This window comes from Ammodytes marinus (genome assembly GCF_949987685.1).
Source record: "Ammodytes marinus genome assembly, chromosome: 1".
Classification (NCBI taxonomy): domain Eukaryota; kingdom Metazoa; phylum Chordata; class Actinopteri; order Uranoscopiformes; family Ammodytidae; genus Ammodytes; species Ammodytes marinus.
Window position 1 is genome coordinate 8,834,903 of NC_137230.1, and position 17,985 is coordinate 8,852,887.

General features: G+C 41.7%; 1 protein-coding gene across 1 annotated transcript in view; it reads right to left on the bottom strand.

Annotated features, from left to right (window-relative positions):
- Window positions 1–243: 243 nt before the first annotated feature.
- lrrc49 (leucine rich repeat containing 49) overlaps window positions 244–17,985 on the bottom strand; it is a gene marked incomplete at both ends in the record, with an annotated part of 35,173 nt that continues 17,431 nt past the window's right edge. Inside the window, 8 exons of the mRNA XM_080047138.1 lie at window positions 244–459; window positions 1,131–1,284; window positions 3,404–3,513; window positions 4,159–4,344; window positions 4,771–5,008; window positions 10,762–10,845; window positions 11,920–12,095; window positions 13,164–13,247. Coding sequence (XP_079903264.1) covers window positions 244–459; window positions 1,131–1,284; window positions 3,404–3,513; window positions 4,159–4,344; window positions 4,771–5,008; window positions 10,762–10,845; window positions 11,920–12,095; window positions 13,164–13,247 — 1,248 coding nt within the window. The remainder of the gene's footprint in view (window positions 460–1,130; window positions 1,285–3,403; window positions 3,514–4,158; window positions 4,345–4,770; window positions 5,009–10,761; window positions 10,846–11,919; window positions 12,096–13,163; window positions 13,248–17,985) is intronic.

Consider the following 17,985-nt stretch of genomic DNA (forward strand, 5'->3'; position numbering starts at 1 on the left):
ATCGATCTTAGGAAATAAATTCCCACACAATAGGAATTGCATCCTTCAGTTTCCAAAGATTTGAATAACTGATAGTCAGGGATAAGTCCCTAAGTGATGATGTGTTAAATATGTGACACCAGGGAAAGCTTTGTGTGTGTGTGTGTGTGTGTGTGTGTGTGTGTGTGTGTGAGAGTGTGAGTGTGTGTGTGTGTGTGAGTGTGAGTGTGTGTGTGTGGTCTAAGAGTTAACCTTTGGTCCTCTTCACTTGGTCTGGGAGAGCTTTGCAAGGCTGGCTAGGCGGAAGGCGGCTGGGTCCCTCATCTCCAACACACAGTCCCTCACCATGTCTGTGAACATGGAGGGCCACAGCTTGTGGAGAGCCTCGCCCTTTAGATTGGTGTCAGACGCCCTCTGTACCAAGTCCTTAAGGTACTGCTCTACCATGGCGGCACGCTCCGATGACTCCACACTGCCCTCCTGTGAGGAAAAGCAGAGAATAGTGGTCATGTTGATGAGTAATGGGTACCATTATTGAACTGTAGTGCTTGAAACAACCTCACATACGCCACTCCACACCCTCTTGACTTTGTAGAAGGGAGGTGAGTTTGCACCTGAATAAAATCGTGCTGCGACTGTATTAGTGCTACTGCTGGCTTTGTTTTCCCACAAGAATTGTATGTTATGGTGGCACCAAGAGCATAGCACTGTTTTTAATTAGGAACAACAACACATTAGCATAGAAAGTAAAATCAGATGTGGTGTTGAAACAGTGCTTTCAGCTAAACAGCTGTGATGGTAGGTGCCCACACACACACACACACCAATTGAACAGGGTTGAAGGCAACTGTGGATTCCTGTCTAATGGTGCATTTCTTTCATGTGAGGATGCCCTGATGCTTTTTACATGGAAACACTCGTGAGTTGGTAAAGCATTCTTGAGCCACTTCTAGCTTCTTTGTAAGAGCTCATCTGGAACAGCTACAAGAAGGAAGGCAACATCAAATCCTATCCATTGGCTCAAATGATTCTAAAGAGAGTATGGGGCGACGTTTAGTTGGGGTTAGGCATGTCACTCTACAGCTCAACATGGCCCTGTTGGCTGTTGGTAGACAAACTTGAGATGTTAAGATGTTAACAACAGAACTGACCTCAGGGCTCTCTGCACTGCAGTCTCTGCTTGGGTAGTTGAACAGTGCTCTGCTCAGGTCTTCTCCCAGGAGCTTCCCGTTGTCTCGCAGCTCCTCTGGACTCAGCCCTGTCCGCCTGCCACGGCCCTCCAACAGGAACTGCAGCTGGCGCTTCCTTTAGGGTCAAGAGAGAGAAGGGATTTAGTTTAGTTTACACACACACACACACACACACACACACACACACACACACACACACACACACACACACACACAGGGAGAAATCACGGCAGAATGTTTGTGATGCCAAGGTAATAAAGTGTGTTATGTGTGCATCAACTAACACTCTCTCACATAAGTACTGTAAAGCAAGGATTTTGGAGAAAATTTAAAAAATGACACGCTTAATAAATCTATGAGAACTGCAAGCCAATGCAGTAGTACTGTCAGGGTAAAAGTGTACACTTATAAAATCAGTTGAGTTTCAAAGTGATGTAAACTACATTCAAATGTTGCTGTCTATCAGTGTAAGTTCTCATGTGATACACTGCTGCACCGACATGTTCTACAGGCTGGTGCCAGGATGCTGAAATAGTCTTTTCAGAGGAGGCTGGAGGCAAACATTCCATATAGGATAAGATAGTTTGTGACGTGTGTGTGTGTATGCCAAAACGCATTAATGTGTGTCAGTCATTCATCACACTGACTAATAAGGTAAAGAAAGTAGACTGTGTGTAAATGGTTCATGTGAAAAGAATAGCCAATGTGTGATGAAAACCCTGCAACTCCACTTATGGTGTTAATTTTTTTTAATTCTTAGGTTTGAGTTTACATGATACTTTAGCTGCAAAGAGAGTTTAGAAGGGAACTCTCCTCATTCTCAGCAAGGGGACCAAATGAAGGGATTAACTGAGGTTGAAATCAAGCAGCCCTGACAACCATTACATGGAAGCGTTGTCCTGACCTTTCTTTTTTACATCAACTTGTGCACAGTGCAGAGGAATCACACAATCCAGCATCCTACCAGTGGGACCTCATGTTGTAATAATACCCTAAAGGCTGGATTATTAACCCTTGCTACATGAGAAGGATGAAATACAGGAAGATGTTACAGCCCTTCATTGAAATAACAACCAAATGTCTCTTTGTTTGGTGGTAATACATTCATTTGGCTATTTTGGAGGTTTACCAACTTGGAAGACAACATCCACAAAGAAAATATTGTGCATGGCATTGAAACATGCCAGTGTGTTAGCAAGAATGCCTGCAGAAATAGCCCCACTGAACAGAGGTGGTATCATTAGATTTATGGCCCTCAAACAATTTGTTGCGGAGAACAACAGTGATTAAGAATGAGTTCTGATGCAATAATTATAGGCCTTGGGGCTGTGTATTATCTATCCGTAACATTATGAATCAGGGTGAGATGCAGCCAAGTGCATCCTGAAGTTTATTTCAGTTCATTTTCAGCATCATTTTTAAGGGGCGATTAAGGACATCGTGGAAGATTGAATTCACTACCAGACCGACATAATGCACAAATGTGATTTTTATTGAACATGAATTTACTCATTCCTGCACCACCAAAATTCACAACCGCACTTACTGTCAGAGTCCTCCACTTGTAACCAAATATCTCTACCAGAGCAATTCATTTTCCTAATTGTGTTCATCAAAATGGAAGTTATTTCGATGAACACATATTAGAGCTACACATAATACAGTCAGATCATTTGACGCAGCAAGTTTCTAATCCTTGGTGGAACAGGAACACTGTGTGCAGCTTTGCTTTTGACCTCTCCTTATTTCATCTGCCCTTAACCAACCACATAACAACAACAACCTGTAAAGTGTATTCTTGATCGTGACAAATTCAGCAGATTTTTGCTTCACGAGGATGTTTTTCATTAACCAAGAGTGACAGACCTCAAGAACACTTGGCTGTAGAGAGAGAGAGAGAGAGGAATGTTTGTGTCCAAGTGCCAAGTACCCACCCTTACCCTGATACACATAGTCTAATTCCCCTGGCTTCTCAGTGCCAGGCTCCTTCTCACTGCCTCACACAAACGCACACACACAGATCCTATGCACGCACAATATTAAGCACAGGCAGGCATATACATGTACGGCAGCCTACACACTCACAAGCTGAAAGCTGTAACTTAAAAATTATACACACATTCTTAACATATTTAAAACTAAACTAAATTCACAGCAGAGGACCCAGCACACACCTGTCATTAAACTGTAGTTAATGTTATGTTGTGGTTAATCATCTGAGATCGGGCTCTCACCTGGACTCTTCTAGCAGCAGGAGGAGCCGGCATCGTGGGGTTTCTGTGGCTGCTATGTGACCCAGTGTCCCAAACACACGCTCTGCAGCGATGACATCATTCATGGTCACCTAAAGGGAGACACACAGGTGAAAACTTATAGCAAATTGTACTTGGTTGGTTTTCTGGCTATTTTACGTTTATCACTAATCTCACAAAACACAGAAGTAGAGATTCAAAGCTTAGTCATGGGTTATACCATTTAGAAAGTACATTTCAAAGGTGTCAGTGATTCTGGAGAACGCTTGTTGTCAAAATCAGTGAACATCTCCTCACATTCCGCTTACCTGTCCATACTGTGTGTGCCCTGAAAAAAAGACTGGTGTTAATACACAGCCTAGGCTCTGTAAATTGGTATGGTGACAAAAGGTAGTTTAAGAAAGGGGACCCAGCGTAACTAGCAACATGCCCGTTTACAGAGCCTATGCTGTGTATTAAGCATCCTCCAGAATCGCTGACTACAACTTTAACAGATGCTGTGTGGGGAAAAGCCAACAAAATCAACAACTGCCACAAAAAGAGCAAGAGAGCAGCTGCTGGAAGAAAATACATTTTCTTCAAAAACTTTCTAAAAAAAAGTGGTCAATACTTGTAATGCCTTAGAATTAAAGGGGCAATCAGTTAGTGGATATTAAATTTGTGACTTACAAAAGGTGACAGAGAAGCCACCTTTTTTACAGCAGGGGGACTGCATTAAAGACAGAGCTGGCCCTTACCTCTTGGCCATTGATCCTCTGCAGGTTGAAGTGGTGGAGGCGGTAGATAGCGAAGGAGCGCCACAGAGCCAGACTGACCACGGGGTTTCCCTCTGGGTGGATGGTCAGCTGCTCCAGACGCCTCACCTGAGCCAGGGCCACCAGCTGGGGCAGACGACTGATGTTGGTTTCCATGAAGATCAGATGCTGCAGGAAAAGTGACAGTGAGGTAGACATATAAACATATCATTTCAAGAAACTAGAAGGTACCTTAGGTACAAATTATCGTGTGACAGTCAGATAATGTCCATACAAGCTTAGAAATCGAAAGGCTGACTGACCATTATAAAGAAATAAAAGTTTTTGATTTGAATTGAAAGAGAGTTTAAATTTCTTCTCAACAGTTCCCTCTCTCCTTGTTTCTCGGTTGGGAAGCAACCAACATCCATCTTGATTAGCCCTCTCTTTATGTATGCATAAGTGCATTTGTTTTTGCCCAAAACACCTGAAAAGGCATGCTAATACTGTATGTAAGATTAAAGTAGCTTTAGTTCCCTAACTTAACTTTTCCCCACGACCAATGACTGCTAAATTAACTCTTTTCTCATGACAGTATGTGTCCAGTGCCCTCACCGACAGATTGGGGAACTTGACCCTTATTCGCGGCAGTGTTGGTACGATGGCGTCAAAGTTGATGTAGCGGAAGGTTATTACAGTGACAGCACTGGCGGTCTGAACTCCCCAGCCCCTCTCCAGAGCCTCCAGGGCTCCCAGGCCGAACAAACGCAGGGTGTCTCCATCCAGCTCTGCCAGGTGACTGTCAGACAGGGACAAGCTCTGAACACTGCTGCTGCCTGCCTGCTCCACAAGCCTGCAACACACACACACACACACACACACACACACACACACACACACACACACACACACACACACACACACACACACACACACACACACACACACACACACACACACACACACACACTTTGTAAATCAGTCTTAATACGCAGAACGCACAGTATGTGTTGCCTTGAAAAAACTTAAAGCCGTGCTACGTAACTTTAATGTAACGTTTTTGTGGTCTCTTCATTAACTACTCTGCTTTTTCTTAATAATTAGCTGAATAGTTATCCAAAGCGTGTTGTTATTTTGTATTTTGTCACTAGTAATACTTTTCCGATTTTAGGCGCAAATGTAGAAGGCAGACCGTCTAGCCTGGTCACAATTACATTTATGTGGAATGGTTACTGTCGAACAAAATGCCAGTGGAAAAAAAGGTAGTACAGCTTTAAGAATATCTTTAGGCTAAAAAGTTCCTTGTGTTTATTTTAAAAAAATGCAGGCGTTGTGCTAAAGGAAGGAACAAGCAACAATGCTACAGATCAGTCAGTGATCTACTCAATGTCCCATTTGTCGAGCCTAATTGCTTTCCATTCTCCTGTAAGACATCTGAAGTGCCCTCGCCTGATAAGAGAGTCGTGAGAGTGGAGAATTTGGGCGAGTCTCAAGGAGACATGATCTCCCTCTCTGAGCCCGTGTGCTCAGCCCCTCTGGGTCTGCTGACACTCGGGGGACTTTTCATCAGATGGATACTGGCCGCACGCTACTCAACACTGATCATTTTGGGCCCAGCCTGCCAACAAACTAATCACCCCTATTCACATTTCACACTCCCCCAATCTTCCCCTTTCAGAAAAGCCATAGTGAATAGACTAATCCTTTGATTGCAGAACTCTAAACCAAGATACTTGTTGAGGCCGATTTTCAGAAAGAGTGTGGTGAAGGACAGAAAGAGAAAAGGAGAGGAAAAAGGACAGCAGACACACCGTAGACAGAGAGGTTAATACATGGTGAAACAAGATGAGGCTGAACTGTAAGTACTGTAACTGAAGCTTCTTTGTTGCAGGCACAGTAAAACAGAATCCCCCAGAGGTGACTCCTCTCTGAGCTGGAGAGAAGGAACATATTCCTTTACTAACCGACCAGCGAACACAGGATCAAAGATTTGGAGAACTGGACAAACAATTACACTGGATTATTCAAGGCCATCTTCAAAATGAGAAGTACAGTATGTTAGAGTGGAGACAGGGAAATAGGAGGAGAGGAGAGGAGTGAAGGAGAGTTGCCTCTGCACACACTAATATTTGTAGTATAAGATTGTATGTATTTTTTCATGATTTTCGTTTTTTTTTCCTCGATCAAAATACATTTGTTTGAGTAAATGCTGTTTGGATGAAATCTTGCAAAGCCTTAAACATAATGCCTTGAAAGATATAAACATGATACAGATTTATCAATTCACCTGCAGATTATTGTTATCTTAACTGTTGGTTTAAAATGTAAAGAGGAAATCTTCAAATCTCTTTTTTGTCCCACGGGCAGGTGCCTCAGAATACAGCAAAGAGTCTGTTCAGCTTTTGGGAAATGTTGTGTGTTCTTGTGTGTGGTCCGCAGACATGTGTCCATGTAAGTATACAGTGTGACATAACTCAAAGTCATCTTTGAGGATGTAAGTCGGTCAGGGAGATCAGTCAGTTTAAATGTGTTCACTTAGTATTAAAAGCCCTTTGGGAGCGCTAGAGCCTTTGACCAACAAATAAGCCAAACAATTACACTTGCTAGTAAACACATCAACAGGATTACTCGTGTAATATAGCCTAACACCCTCCCAATAAACCAGTGAGTGACAGGGAACACCCAACTCAAATCATATTTGAACCCAGGCCATTCAAGGGATGGGGAAATGTGGATGGTTGCCATGGCTATATGATAATAAGAGGATATTGTGTTGGATAGTCATCTTTGCTGTTCAATTTTGCCCCTAACCTACCGCCAACTCCAACTAAAAAATCTCCATGCATAAAAATATTTTTCAATTATTAGTCTGATTCCTTCTTACATTACTAACTTCAAGGTAAGACATGGATGTTGACAGAAAGGCCCAAAAAAGTGGATTCTTGCAATGAGTGCAGCTACAAAAGCAGTTGAAGACACATTGATGTAAAAAAAAAAGATATGTGTAGTGTACTCTGCCAGATAAAGATATAACCATTCAAACCTGAAGAGCATCGACTAAGAGCAGGTGTAATATTTCAGCTATAAGTGGCAAAGTCCAAGTGTGTCCTGTGGGAATTGGAGCCAAGACTGTAAGGCAGTTTAATCATCAGGATATGCCTCCAAGATGAAGGATTGCCAAAGGCAGTAAATCAGCTTGGAGAGCAATGTGACGTTACATGTAGATAAGTCACGCAAAAGAATGAGTAACTTCTGTGCACTTGGAAATGTGCCATCAAAACACTGCGCCACATATTGTTCACAGCTGAAAGGCTGCCAGGTGGCCCTGAATCCTCTTGACATGAATCCAGCAACTAACACAGAGATAAGAATGGATATTACATGGATAATGCTCTGGCCTATTAGACTATGGATCTAATTCAATTAGGGCCATCTCACTTAATCCTACAGGAGTTTAAAAAACGAAAAGGGGATCTGTCATCTATTAAAGACGTAATACTCCCCAAAGACATAAGACACAAATACTGGGTGACATGTTTTTCCATTTCAAAACAGCCTTTCATCATTTCACTGACTCTGTTAAAAATGAAAACAAATAGTTCATATGACAGTTGATGATGCAGTGCATATGTTGGGCTCATTGGGTGCTGAGTGCTGCAGACTGGGACTGTTTCTACAGTATGGTCGATTTCAGATTTGACTGCCTTAAACTTCCTTCTCACCATTGTTAAGATAACTCATTGATTTACATAAACACACCTGTTCAGGATTTCAGCACAACTCTGAATTAAATAAATGTTTGATGAGGTACAAAGGCCTTTCCACCTACCTACACAGTGCCCAACCAAAATAATTGGATTTCTGTTTAATGTCCTTCCCTTCCATGCACACCTACTCCGTCTCTCAGGGGAAATTAGGTCAATTAAAGCTTACGTTTTTCACTCAGGAATAAACGTGGGCCTCAGCACATCACTTTGGCAGTGAAACAAGCTGTTGTTTTAAAAGTAATTGTAGGAACACATCGGCACAATTACGCTAAATATTCTGTCTGCATTCTCTTCAGCCTCATTCTAGTAGATTGTCGCCAAATTGGTATTCTGAGGCAGTGTATATGTATATATATTTCTATTTAGAATGAACTATCTTTTAGTCCTTTGCGACACAAAATAAATATTGTTCAACAGTGATTGATCACCAATACTGCCTTTTAAACTAACTTTGTGGAAATTAATTATTGAAGCATTTACATCTTTCTTTTTCCCTGGCACTGGCATTTTCTCAATTCAAAGAAATTAAAACGTTGCACATTAAGCAACTTTGAATACACAAATTTGGGATTTAGAAATCCTGGATGAAAGACTGATTGCACAGCTCACAGCCAGTTCCCAGGAGTAGATTGGAGTTCAAGTTCATTATTTAAGAAGAAACACACAAGTGGTTGCCCTTATCCCCAGGCTGCCAATGAGGACATCCAGATGTGTGGATGTGCCAGGTCCCTTTCCTGGCATAAATGGGACACCAATAATCTGATGATATTCTGGAATAGAAAGGTAATGGATAACCCAGACCTTATTTGAGATGTCATGCACTACCTGAGGTCATCTGGGCTAAACTGTGTAGGCCTTATAGCCCTTAATTAACCAAACAACCTTTACATATTCCACCAACTCAACATATAGCCAGACCTTTTGAAGATTTTGGTTAGTTACTGGGGATGCAAGGGATTGTAAACCCCCTTGTTATTTAATCATTCAATACAAGTAGTACAACTCCCAACTAATAAGAGATTGAATCGGGAGAGCCTTGTTTGTCCAAGTGAAGCCACATGACTGAAGTTATAATAGAGCCTGTAGAGTAAAGCCATTGCTTCGGGGCCATATGTTTCATATCCTGCTGCAGGAAGGAAAAGACGTGGCTGAATCATGTAATAATAGTCCTTAACACAGACCCTTACTTTCATCTCAGCCTCCTCCTCATAACTCACAATCTGCGTAGGAGAGCCCCATGCTCACATTAGCCTCAGTTGATTTAGAGCACTTCCAAAATTGCATCAACAGTGGAAGAGAAAAAAAATGCAAACAGTCACAGACATTTTAGACATTGCATGTACTGATTTCACCAGAGGGATTATGGAGGTCAGGAGCAGCCAGGACTTGTGCCCCCTTGAGTAAGGGGCCCTTTACACGGTGAAAACGTGACAGTTTTACCGTTTTTGGTTTCAAAAGTTAAACCGTTCAGACGCAATTTATTCGAAATCTTCACTCGTACACATGTTTTCAGAGGAAACGGGCCGAAATCGCTTTTGTAAGCATGCCAAGCCAATAGTCAGCGGTGACACTTCGCCTAGTAGATAGCTCTTCAGGTACAAACTGATGCATAAAACCTTACTATAACCGAAAAATTAATGCCACTAACTTTCATAAAGCGTTTGGTGTAAGCTTAGGGTTACAATTATTGTAAATGACAAGGTTTCCATCCTCTTATTTCACCGCATTGAACTCGTGAAAACAGAAGTCATGCTGATAGTAGAGGGGTTTTGTGAGCGGCTACCTTCCTGTTAGGCGTACTTCAAAATAAAAGTCAACTCACGTTGTCCAGTGAAATGCTATTAATGTTTAGCCAGTGAAATGCTTTTACTGTGAAGCCGTAGCCTTAGCCTTAAATTGGCGAGTGTTATATTTGACCCCTGCACAACACTCTCCGCTGATCACAGTAATGGTGCCGCGGAGACACCGTGCATGTTATGTTGTCTTCTAACTTTATAACTCGCGTGTGGGTATTTTGACAGCAAATGTTATCGACTATGCATACGTGAAGTGGAGCCGTGACGTCAGCGTTACCAGGGAAAATGGTTTCGGTGTTTACAAGAAACCAAAACAGTTGTGTTTTCCAAAATTTCCTCCCTGGGAGTTGATCTCAAAAAAGCGGTTTCATGCCTGCGTTTGCTGTTTTCGTGTAAATGATATAGTGCATCCGCGAAAGTATTTACGCGGATGCACCGTTTCGTGTTTTCGTATAAACAGCACCTAAGTGAAGGGCTCCCTTTGCTGCCCAAGAATATTTCCACCATATCCCAACCCTTTATCATCTATTAAGACTATTCTGTGCACAGTAACTATAGGTTTTTTCAAATATCAGAATTGGAGTTGATGGCTGGTGAAAACAATTCAGCTACCCTCTTTTTAAAGAATGACATAATTAGCTTTGTTCAATAGTCTGCATATTTGTGTGTATGGATCTGTGAGTGTCTGCCTGTTTGTACACTCTTTTTCATTGTTCCTTCATGTGAAATTGCCTGAAGCGAACTTCCACTCAACTGATACAATGGAGGTATCACAATGGCAGGTATCCAAGAACCTTAGCAAGTAAAACCGAAAGTATCTGCATGACTAGATACCTCCAGGGAAGATTTTCTTTTTTACAAATTGTGTGAACTGATTCTTTGCGCTGTCAGCATTTGACTCATCATGAATCAACAGAATCTAATCAGTTTTTCTTATAGAGTTGAAACACACAACTTAACTTATCTACTGACAAACTTTCTGTGGACATACTGTATATTGAAGGGTGGGTGTATAAACACATACACATGCATGTTTGTCTTACTTGGGATCTCGGGGGCTGTTTGGACGGCTGTTGGTGCGGAGTCTGATCTCTGGTCGTTCTGGTCCTGAACCTGGGCTTACCCGTCTGATAAAAATAAAATTCCAATGATAATCAGCGTCAGAGCAAATTTAGCAAATGTTTCATAACCAAAATAGTGTCCACAGGAGTTAGCAAGATGCTAACATTCCTATTGGCACTAAACAGAAATCACATCCGAGGATGACGGAGGCTTCCTTTTAATGTTGCAGATATTTGGGACCACCAGTTTTTACAAATGGCATCAAACGAAAAGTAGGATTCATGATCATGGTAGCATGAAGAGCAAAAGTGGCTAAACAGGTAGAGCGGTTGTCCACTGATTGCCTGCCACATGTCTAAGTGTCCCTGGGCAAGACACTGAACCCCAAAATGCTCCTGACGGTGTGGATGGGTGAATGAGAGGCAAACAATTTAAAGTACTTTGGAAAAATGCGCTATTTAAGTGAAATCCATCCATCCATGGTGGTCTATACAAAACTTCATGGCAATCCAAGGACTAGTTATGGAGATATTAGCCTGGACCAAAGTTGTAGACCAACCAGCAGAAAGAATTTGCAATCCATAACCAATGAAAAGGCTCATGCCAGAACTGCAAGTTAGCTAGGAAGTTGGTTGTATAAATTATACAGATCTTAACCACACCACTAAAGGCTGTTACATACTCCGCGAGAAGAAAGAACAAAGTTCTCGGTGACAGAGCTGCGAGAAGAAAATGACGTCATTTTCTTCTCTCAGCTCTTGTTTAGCTGTTCTCGCAGCTTGTTCTCGACACATCACCCGGGCCGAACTTTCTTCTCGCAGCTTGTCCGAGAACTATTGTGTGATTGGTCAGTCTGAAGTCAATGAGGAAAGCGAAGTGAAATCAGCTGGCGCTACTGAGTCAATTACCATGGTAACAATGCGCCGCGGTGAGGAGTTCAGCAGTTGAGTTCTCGTGAAGTATGTAATGTCAGACCAGAAAGAACTTCTCGCAGCTCTGTCACCGAGAACTTTGTTCTTTCTTCTCGCGGAGTATGTAACAGGCGTAACGGTAACACTACTGGAACCAGCATTCACTTTAGACCACAGGAACAGAACTGTGAATGAGGTGACTTATTCCTCTGCTGATGTTGTGTGTACCTGGGTTCATCTGGAGATGGCTCCAGTGCGAGGCCGTTGGTCTGGGCCGGACTGTGTGCAGGGCTGTTCTCTGGACTGACTTCTTCTTTTGCCCCATTTGCTGGTGGAAGCTCCAGGCTAGCCATAACGCCCTCCCATTGCTGCGCTGCATTTCGGATCGCCAGACGCCGCTTCTCCTTGAAGAATGCAACACACACACACACACACACACACACACACACACACACACACAGATACACACAAACAGAGGACAAAAAAGGTTTCAAATGACAATTAGCTGGAGCAGTGCACAGAGGGCATATACCAAGCTAATGGAACCTCTATGTCTATCTAAACATAATCACAGGCAAACCTATACCCCATGCCTTGTTTGCCCCAGGGATATGTTGTTGAAGATAGAATGAAAACTGCTTACTGGCATTACTGGCAGATACCACACCTCACTAAAGCAAGGTCTGAAATGGTATATGCATGGAAGTTTTGATCCAATTTATTTTCATCAGTTTCACCCCAGCGTTTTATATTTAACTGCAGTTGGCAGTAAAAGTGACATCGCTACCCTGCAAGAGACAAGATTTCTGCTGCTCCACTGCTTTTCAGTTGTTCTTTTTATGGCAATGCTGTAGTTTCAATATGCTCGGTTATGGAATGTGCCACTCCCCGATGCAGGGGTGAGTCAGTATCAGTTCATAGTAAAAACTTTGCCCTTAAAAACTCTTGGCTGCACAATTCAATAAAACATTTTCTCAACCCTGGGGATTAGCAGGGGTTAGGTTACAGAGAGACAATGTGTTCTGCAAGGAGGCCGTCACTCAGCAAGACTACCCACACACACACTTACTGCAAAACAGAGGCCTGTTTCTGTTTTTGATGGGCAAGCTGATAAAAATGAGATCATTAAGAGGCTAATGAAGTTGGTTATTTTCCAAATACAGAGTTAACACTTACTTACATTGACCTGGCTACTATAATAACAATTGCTGACACAGACTAATACTTTAAAATGCAATTTCACTCAAATTACAGTATATAGAGTATACCATTCAGCTGATCACAGTTGATTACATCCAATCAGAAATACATAACCAACTCAACAACCCACAATAAACGAAAAAGGGCATCAGTGGGTACAGAGGACACTTGTTAATCTACTCTCTGAGATGTAGGCCATCACTTGTATTAAATATAATTAAACTCAAAATCCAGGGAAAACAACAAAACAACAAATCAGATCAGAGTGGTACCTTATTTATTGTCTGCTTGTGACTCTCCTTCTTCTTCTCCTCCTCTTTCCGAGCCTGTACTCCAGCCATTCGCCGATCCTCGTCCTGAAACAGATAGCTTGGGCAATCAGAGTGTCGCTCCATTCATGAGTTGTGAATTATTCAAGAGAAGGGAGAACCACACAAGACAGCGCCATGCAGGAAAGACTGTTTCTCTTCATCAGAACTGGACCACAGTGGAGGATGGGGGAGAGATTCTCTCACCAAGCCGGCTGCATCACAGGATTATCTGTCTGATTTTCAGTGCCGGATCAACTGAACCCAGCTGTTGGGGAAACTCCCAGAATGCATTGCTGCCGACACAATCTGAGTGTGCAGGCTGAGAGCTGGGGGGATATTGGGCTGTCCGCGGCAAGCTAGCAGAGACAATACTTTAATCTAATCAATGGAGGCTAAATGCTAGTCGCACTGTAGTCATGGTACAGATGTCAGCAAGTGAAGACAGATAAAGATGCCAGGCTTTTATGCCACTACTTGAAAAAATGTGTGCGAAGAACAAACACTGCATATTGTTCTGTGAAAGTGATCGATATCTAATTGACTACAAAGGGTGTCTTTTTTTGGCCAGCCACCATAATCTCTAGGTCAATTTGCCTGTTAAGGTTTAGCCGAATAAACTATTTCCAGTTTACTCATAAAAAGTACTTATATACTGTAGCTTATTAATCAATAGTGAAGTTATAGTATCTTAAATAAGAGACAGGCCAAGTGTGCTGTGTGCTGTGAGCTTTCTTTATTTATCTTTTGAATTAATCCAATCCTATTCCAACACTTCTGGCACACATATCCCCACAGCAAAAACAGAAATAGCACTTTGTATTTTGGGCGGCAGTACTGTATCGCCTCATTTGCAGCATTAACTTCCATTTCATTCATAAATCATAGCCAGTCTGCCTGCAGTCAGGCATAGATTTTCTCTCAGATAAAATGCACTCGCTTCTACTGACAGTTTAGAGCACTGGGGGGCAAGATTTTTTTCCAGATCAGTTGGAGGGGAAAATCTAGATCTGCAGTGGCAACTATGAAACCAGCCCCTAGCAATATCATGACACCATTTGAAAATCACACCTCCCGCAGAAAACTTAGCAGGAAAACATCACCCATGCATTCTGGATTGACAGCTACAAACAGTAGTTTGTTGGAGGGCTTTAATGGGCCCTGGAGATCATCAAACTTGCCAAACCAATACCTTAATATTCAAGTAAAAACATGAAGATTGGAGTTACAAGGTTTTTTTGTTTTGTTTTTCAAAGTATCATCAGTACGTAATGAGGGCAAGGTGTGTGATACTTACAGATTCCTTTAACGTACAAGCTCAGACCTGGGTGCTCTCTGCTTGACAGCCTCTAAAAGCATGCTGATACTTCACTGTAGCACTTTGCTGGCATGCTATAGAAATGCAATGACTTCATCTTTACACATGAGAATGATCGTTGTTTTGCCAGGCTGGATACACATTATTTGTGTAACAAATGCTTAGCTTAAAGTCATGCTTTAGACGGATGCAGTGTTGCCTCTAATAACCCAACCGAAAACATGATGAAAAGTGCAATGAGTATAACATTGTCACGATGTACAGGAGGCTTGGCGATCATGCCCCATTAACAATGAATAGGACACCGTCTATAGGTCCATCGTAAATTTGTTTCAAACATTGAAATCATCAAGCCGATCATCAATCAAGTATGTGTCTAGTCACGCTCAAGAATCTCCATGTAACATCAGGACCGTTTGCTCAGACTGACATGAAGGTTTGGCCCATCAGCTGAATACGAATGTCTGCTGAAAATGTAATAGGCAACACAACATAGAGCATGATCATGATTTGAGAGGTTGTTCATTCTTTAATTCTTCTCCTTATTTGCTGCCTAATGATGGCCGTATAGCATGATACAAACTGTCACATGATGTTCTCCTATTGTGGTCCTGTGAGACCCTGTCCTAAATGTTTAGACATAACTTTAGGGAAAATAAATGTGACAACCGAACTGCCTAAGCTATAATAAGCAGCATTTGGCCATTGTCAAGTATTTCATCCTGTAAACTAGGGATGTAACGATATGAAATTTTGGGTACGATACGATACGATACGATATTGCGATTGATATCACGATATCACGATACGATATTAAGCGCGGAATTCATTTCTACCCCCTTAAATGAAATGTTGTACCGCTGATTTAAATAAAACATAAACACAAGAATAATTCAAATTTTTTATATCTTAATATGAAGAAGAGATTTCTGAGAGATTTAAACAACTCATCACCAAAACAAAGACACTGCTTCTCTACTGCTGTTTTTAAAGAAGCTTTACATCCATATTTTTCAAACTGAAATAGGAATTTTAAATCTAAACTTAATTTAGTCACTTGTCTGTAACTGTAAAAGTATGTATAAAATAAAAATTATTTAAATAGTGTTATAATTTCCCCATTTATTTATGTTTTATTTGCTTATCAACTCTATTTTTGCAAGCCATGTTTTACCTTAATAGGCCTACATTATGACAAGCACAATTAACTCTGTAAACTATTTATTTATGATTTTTATTTGTTATTAACTTAAATTGCAGTCTCAAAATCAATGTTTTTGCAGTGCACTCCTCTCCCCCTCCCTTCCTCACACTTTCGCAACGTCACCTTCATTTGACCAAAGTAGTGTCACCTAAGTTTGACATAGTAGGGATTCCATAGTATTGCGCAACATGCTGTTAGCTACTGTCTGCTGAGTTCACGTGAAGTTGTGATGAATATATCAAGGATCTTTGGACTTATTTCCTTCATCTGCCTTTCACGGAAGTTCGCCGACTTTACCGGGGATTTAACGCGCGGTGGCGGTGGATTCTATTCTATTCTGTTCTATTTTTTTTTTTTTTTTTTTTTTTTTTTTTTTTATAATCTCATTTCTACGGAGCCCCTAAAGGGACATGGAGGAAAAAAAAAATTTTGGTAAAAAAAAAAAAAAAAAAAAAAAATCAAACTCGAGATCTCGAGTTCAAACTCGAGATCTCGAGTTTGAAGTCAAGATCTCGAGTTTAAAGTCAAGATCTCAAGTTCAAAGTCGAGATCTCGACTTTGCCTTCAAACCTCTCTCACCGTCACCAATGGTCCATGCATCAAAGGCATATCAATTAATTTATGGGAAACCACACAATAGTGTCATGGAGGAGTACTTGGAGCATTCTTTTCTCACACTAACACCAAACTACAACCTATTTGGCCTAAATCTAACGTTTATTATGCACATTGGAGAGAAAAGTGACAATGATTCACTTCATTTTGGCGCACCATGGACCGAGAGCGGAGGTCTAATTGTCAACACACACACACACACACACACACACACACACACACACACACACACACACACACAATATGTAGACGGTATACATTTGACTATATCAAAACGTGAACGTTTCCAAGACACAATGCCGCCTACACTACACCTGAGGAGAACTCTGTTTGGCTGTATTGGCTGGTCTGATGAAGGCTATAATTTGCACCGGATTAGACTATGTCCGCGTTCTCCAGTGACTCCATATGATCGGATCTTGAAGCACTCACAATAGTGCAGGCAAAATATGAAATTCAACCGGATTATGCGAACTTTCTATTTTTCCTCACTTGGAGAGAGAAAAAGCGCTGTTCCTGTGCGCTCTGGCACTACACCAGCTGTGCCCGCCTTGAGCCTCAAACTGTGTCTTAATAGAAAAGATAACTGCAGGTCATATGACAAAACTAGCGATTGGACTAAGTTAGTAAAGCCTCATTCACACTTTCAGCCTTTCCCAGGAAGGGATCGTGTGTGAATAAAACACAGTCTGGACTACAATAATAATAATAAAATAAAAAAGCTAATTTTTTTCTCTTCCGTTCTGAGGGAAGCTTTCGTGCGTAAATGTGCCACACCGCTACATGCCTACATGTTTGTCTCTGTGTACAAATGAAACAATCGATCGCTGATTATAAAAACTAAATTAAACTAATAGTTTGAGGAGAGTCTGCACTGGTGATTTCTAATTATAGCAGAAATTCCTCTGCTGTGCGCTGGGGAGAAACAGCGCCTGATTTGTTTTGCCTCGCACACGGTCGAGAGAGATAAGAGGCTTCACCCGACGGCACATGTTATTCATCTATTGCACCCAAAAAATCACAAATTTTAACTAAACAGCAGCAAAACTGTGAGGATCGCGTGGCGCTGTCCAATGTGCAGATCTGGAGCAGAACAGTTACCAGCGTGTCTGTTTCTCCCCAGCGCACAGCAAAGGAAGTTCTGCTATAGGCTATTAAAAATACGCCAGTCCAGACTCTGTGTTTTATTCACACACGATCCCTTCCTGGGAAAGGCTTAATTAGGCTTTACTAACCTAGTCCGATCGCTAGTTTTGTCATATGACCTGCAGTTATCTTTTCTATTAAGACGCAGTTTGAGGCTCACGCCGGGCACAGGTGTAGTGCTGCCAGAGCGCACGGGAACAGCGCTTTTTCTCTCTCCAAGTGAAGAAAAATAGAAAGTTCGCATAATCCAATTGAATTTCATATTTTGCCTGCACTATTGTGAGTGCTTCAAGATCCGATCATATGGAGTCACTGGAGAACGCGGACATAGTCTAATCCGGTGCAAATTATAGCCTTCATCAGACCAGCCAATACAGCCAAACAGAGTTCTCCTCAGGTGTAGTGTAGGCGGCATTGTGTCTTGGAAACGTTCACGTTTTGATATAGTCAAATGTATACCGTCTACATATTGTGTGTGTGTGTGTGTGTGTGTGTGTGTGTGT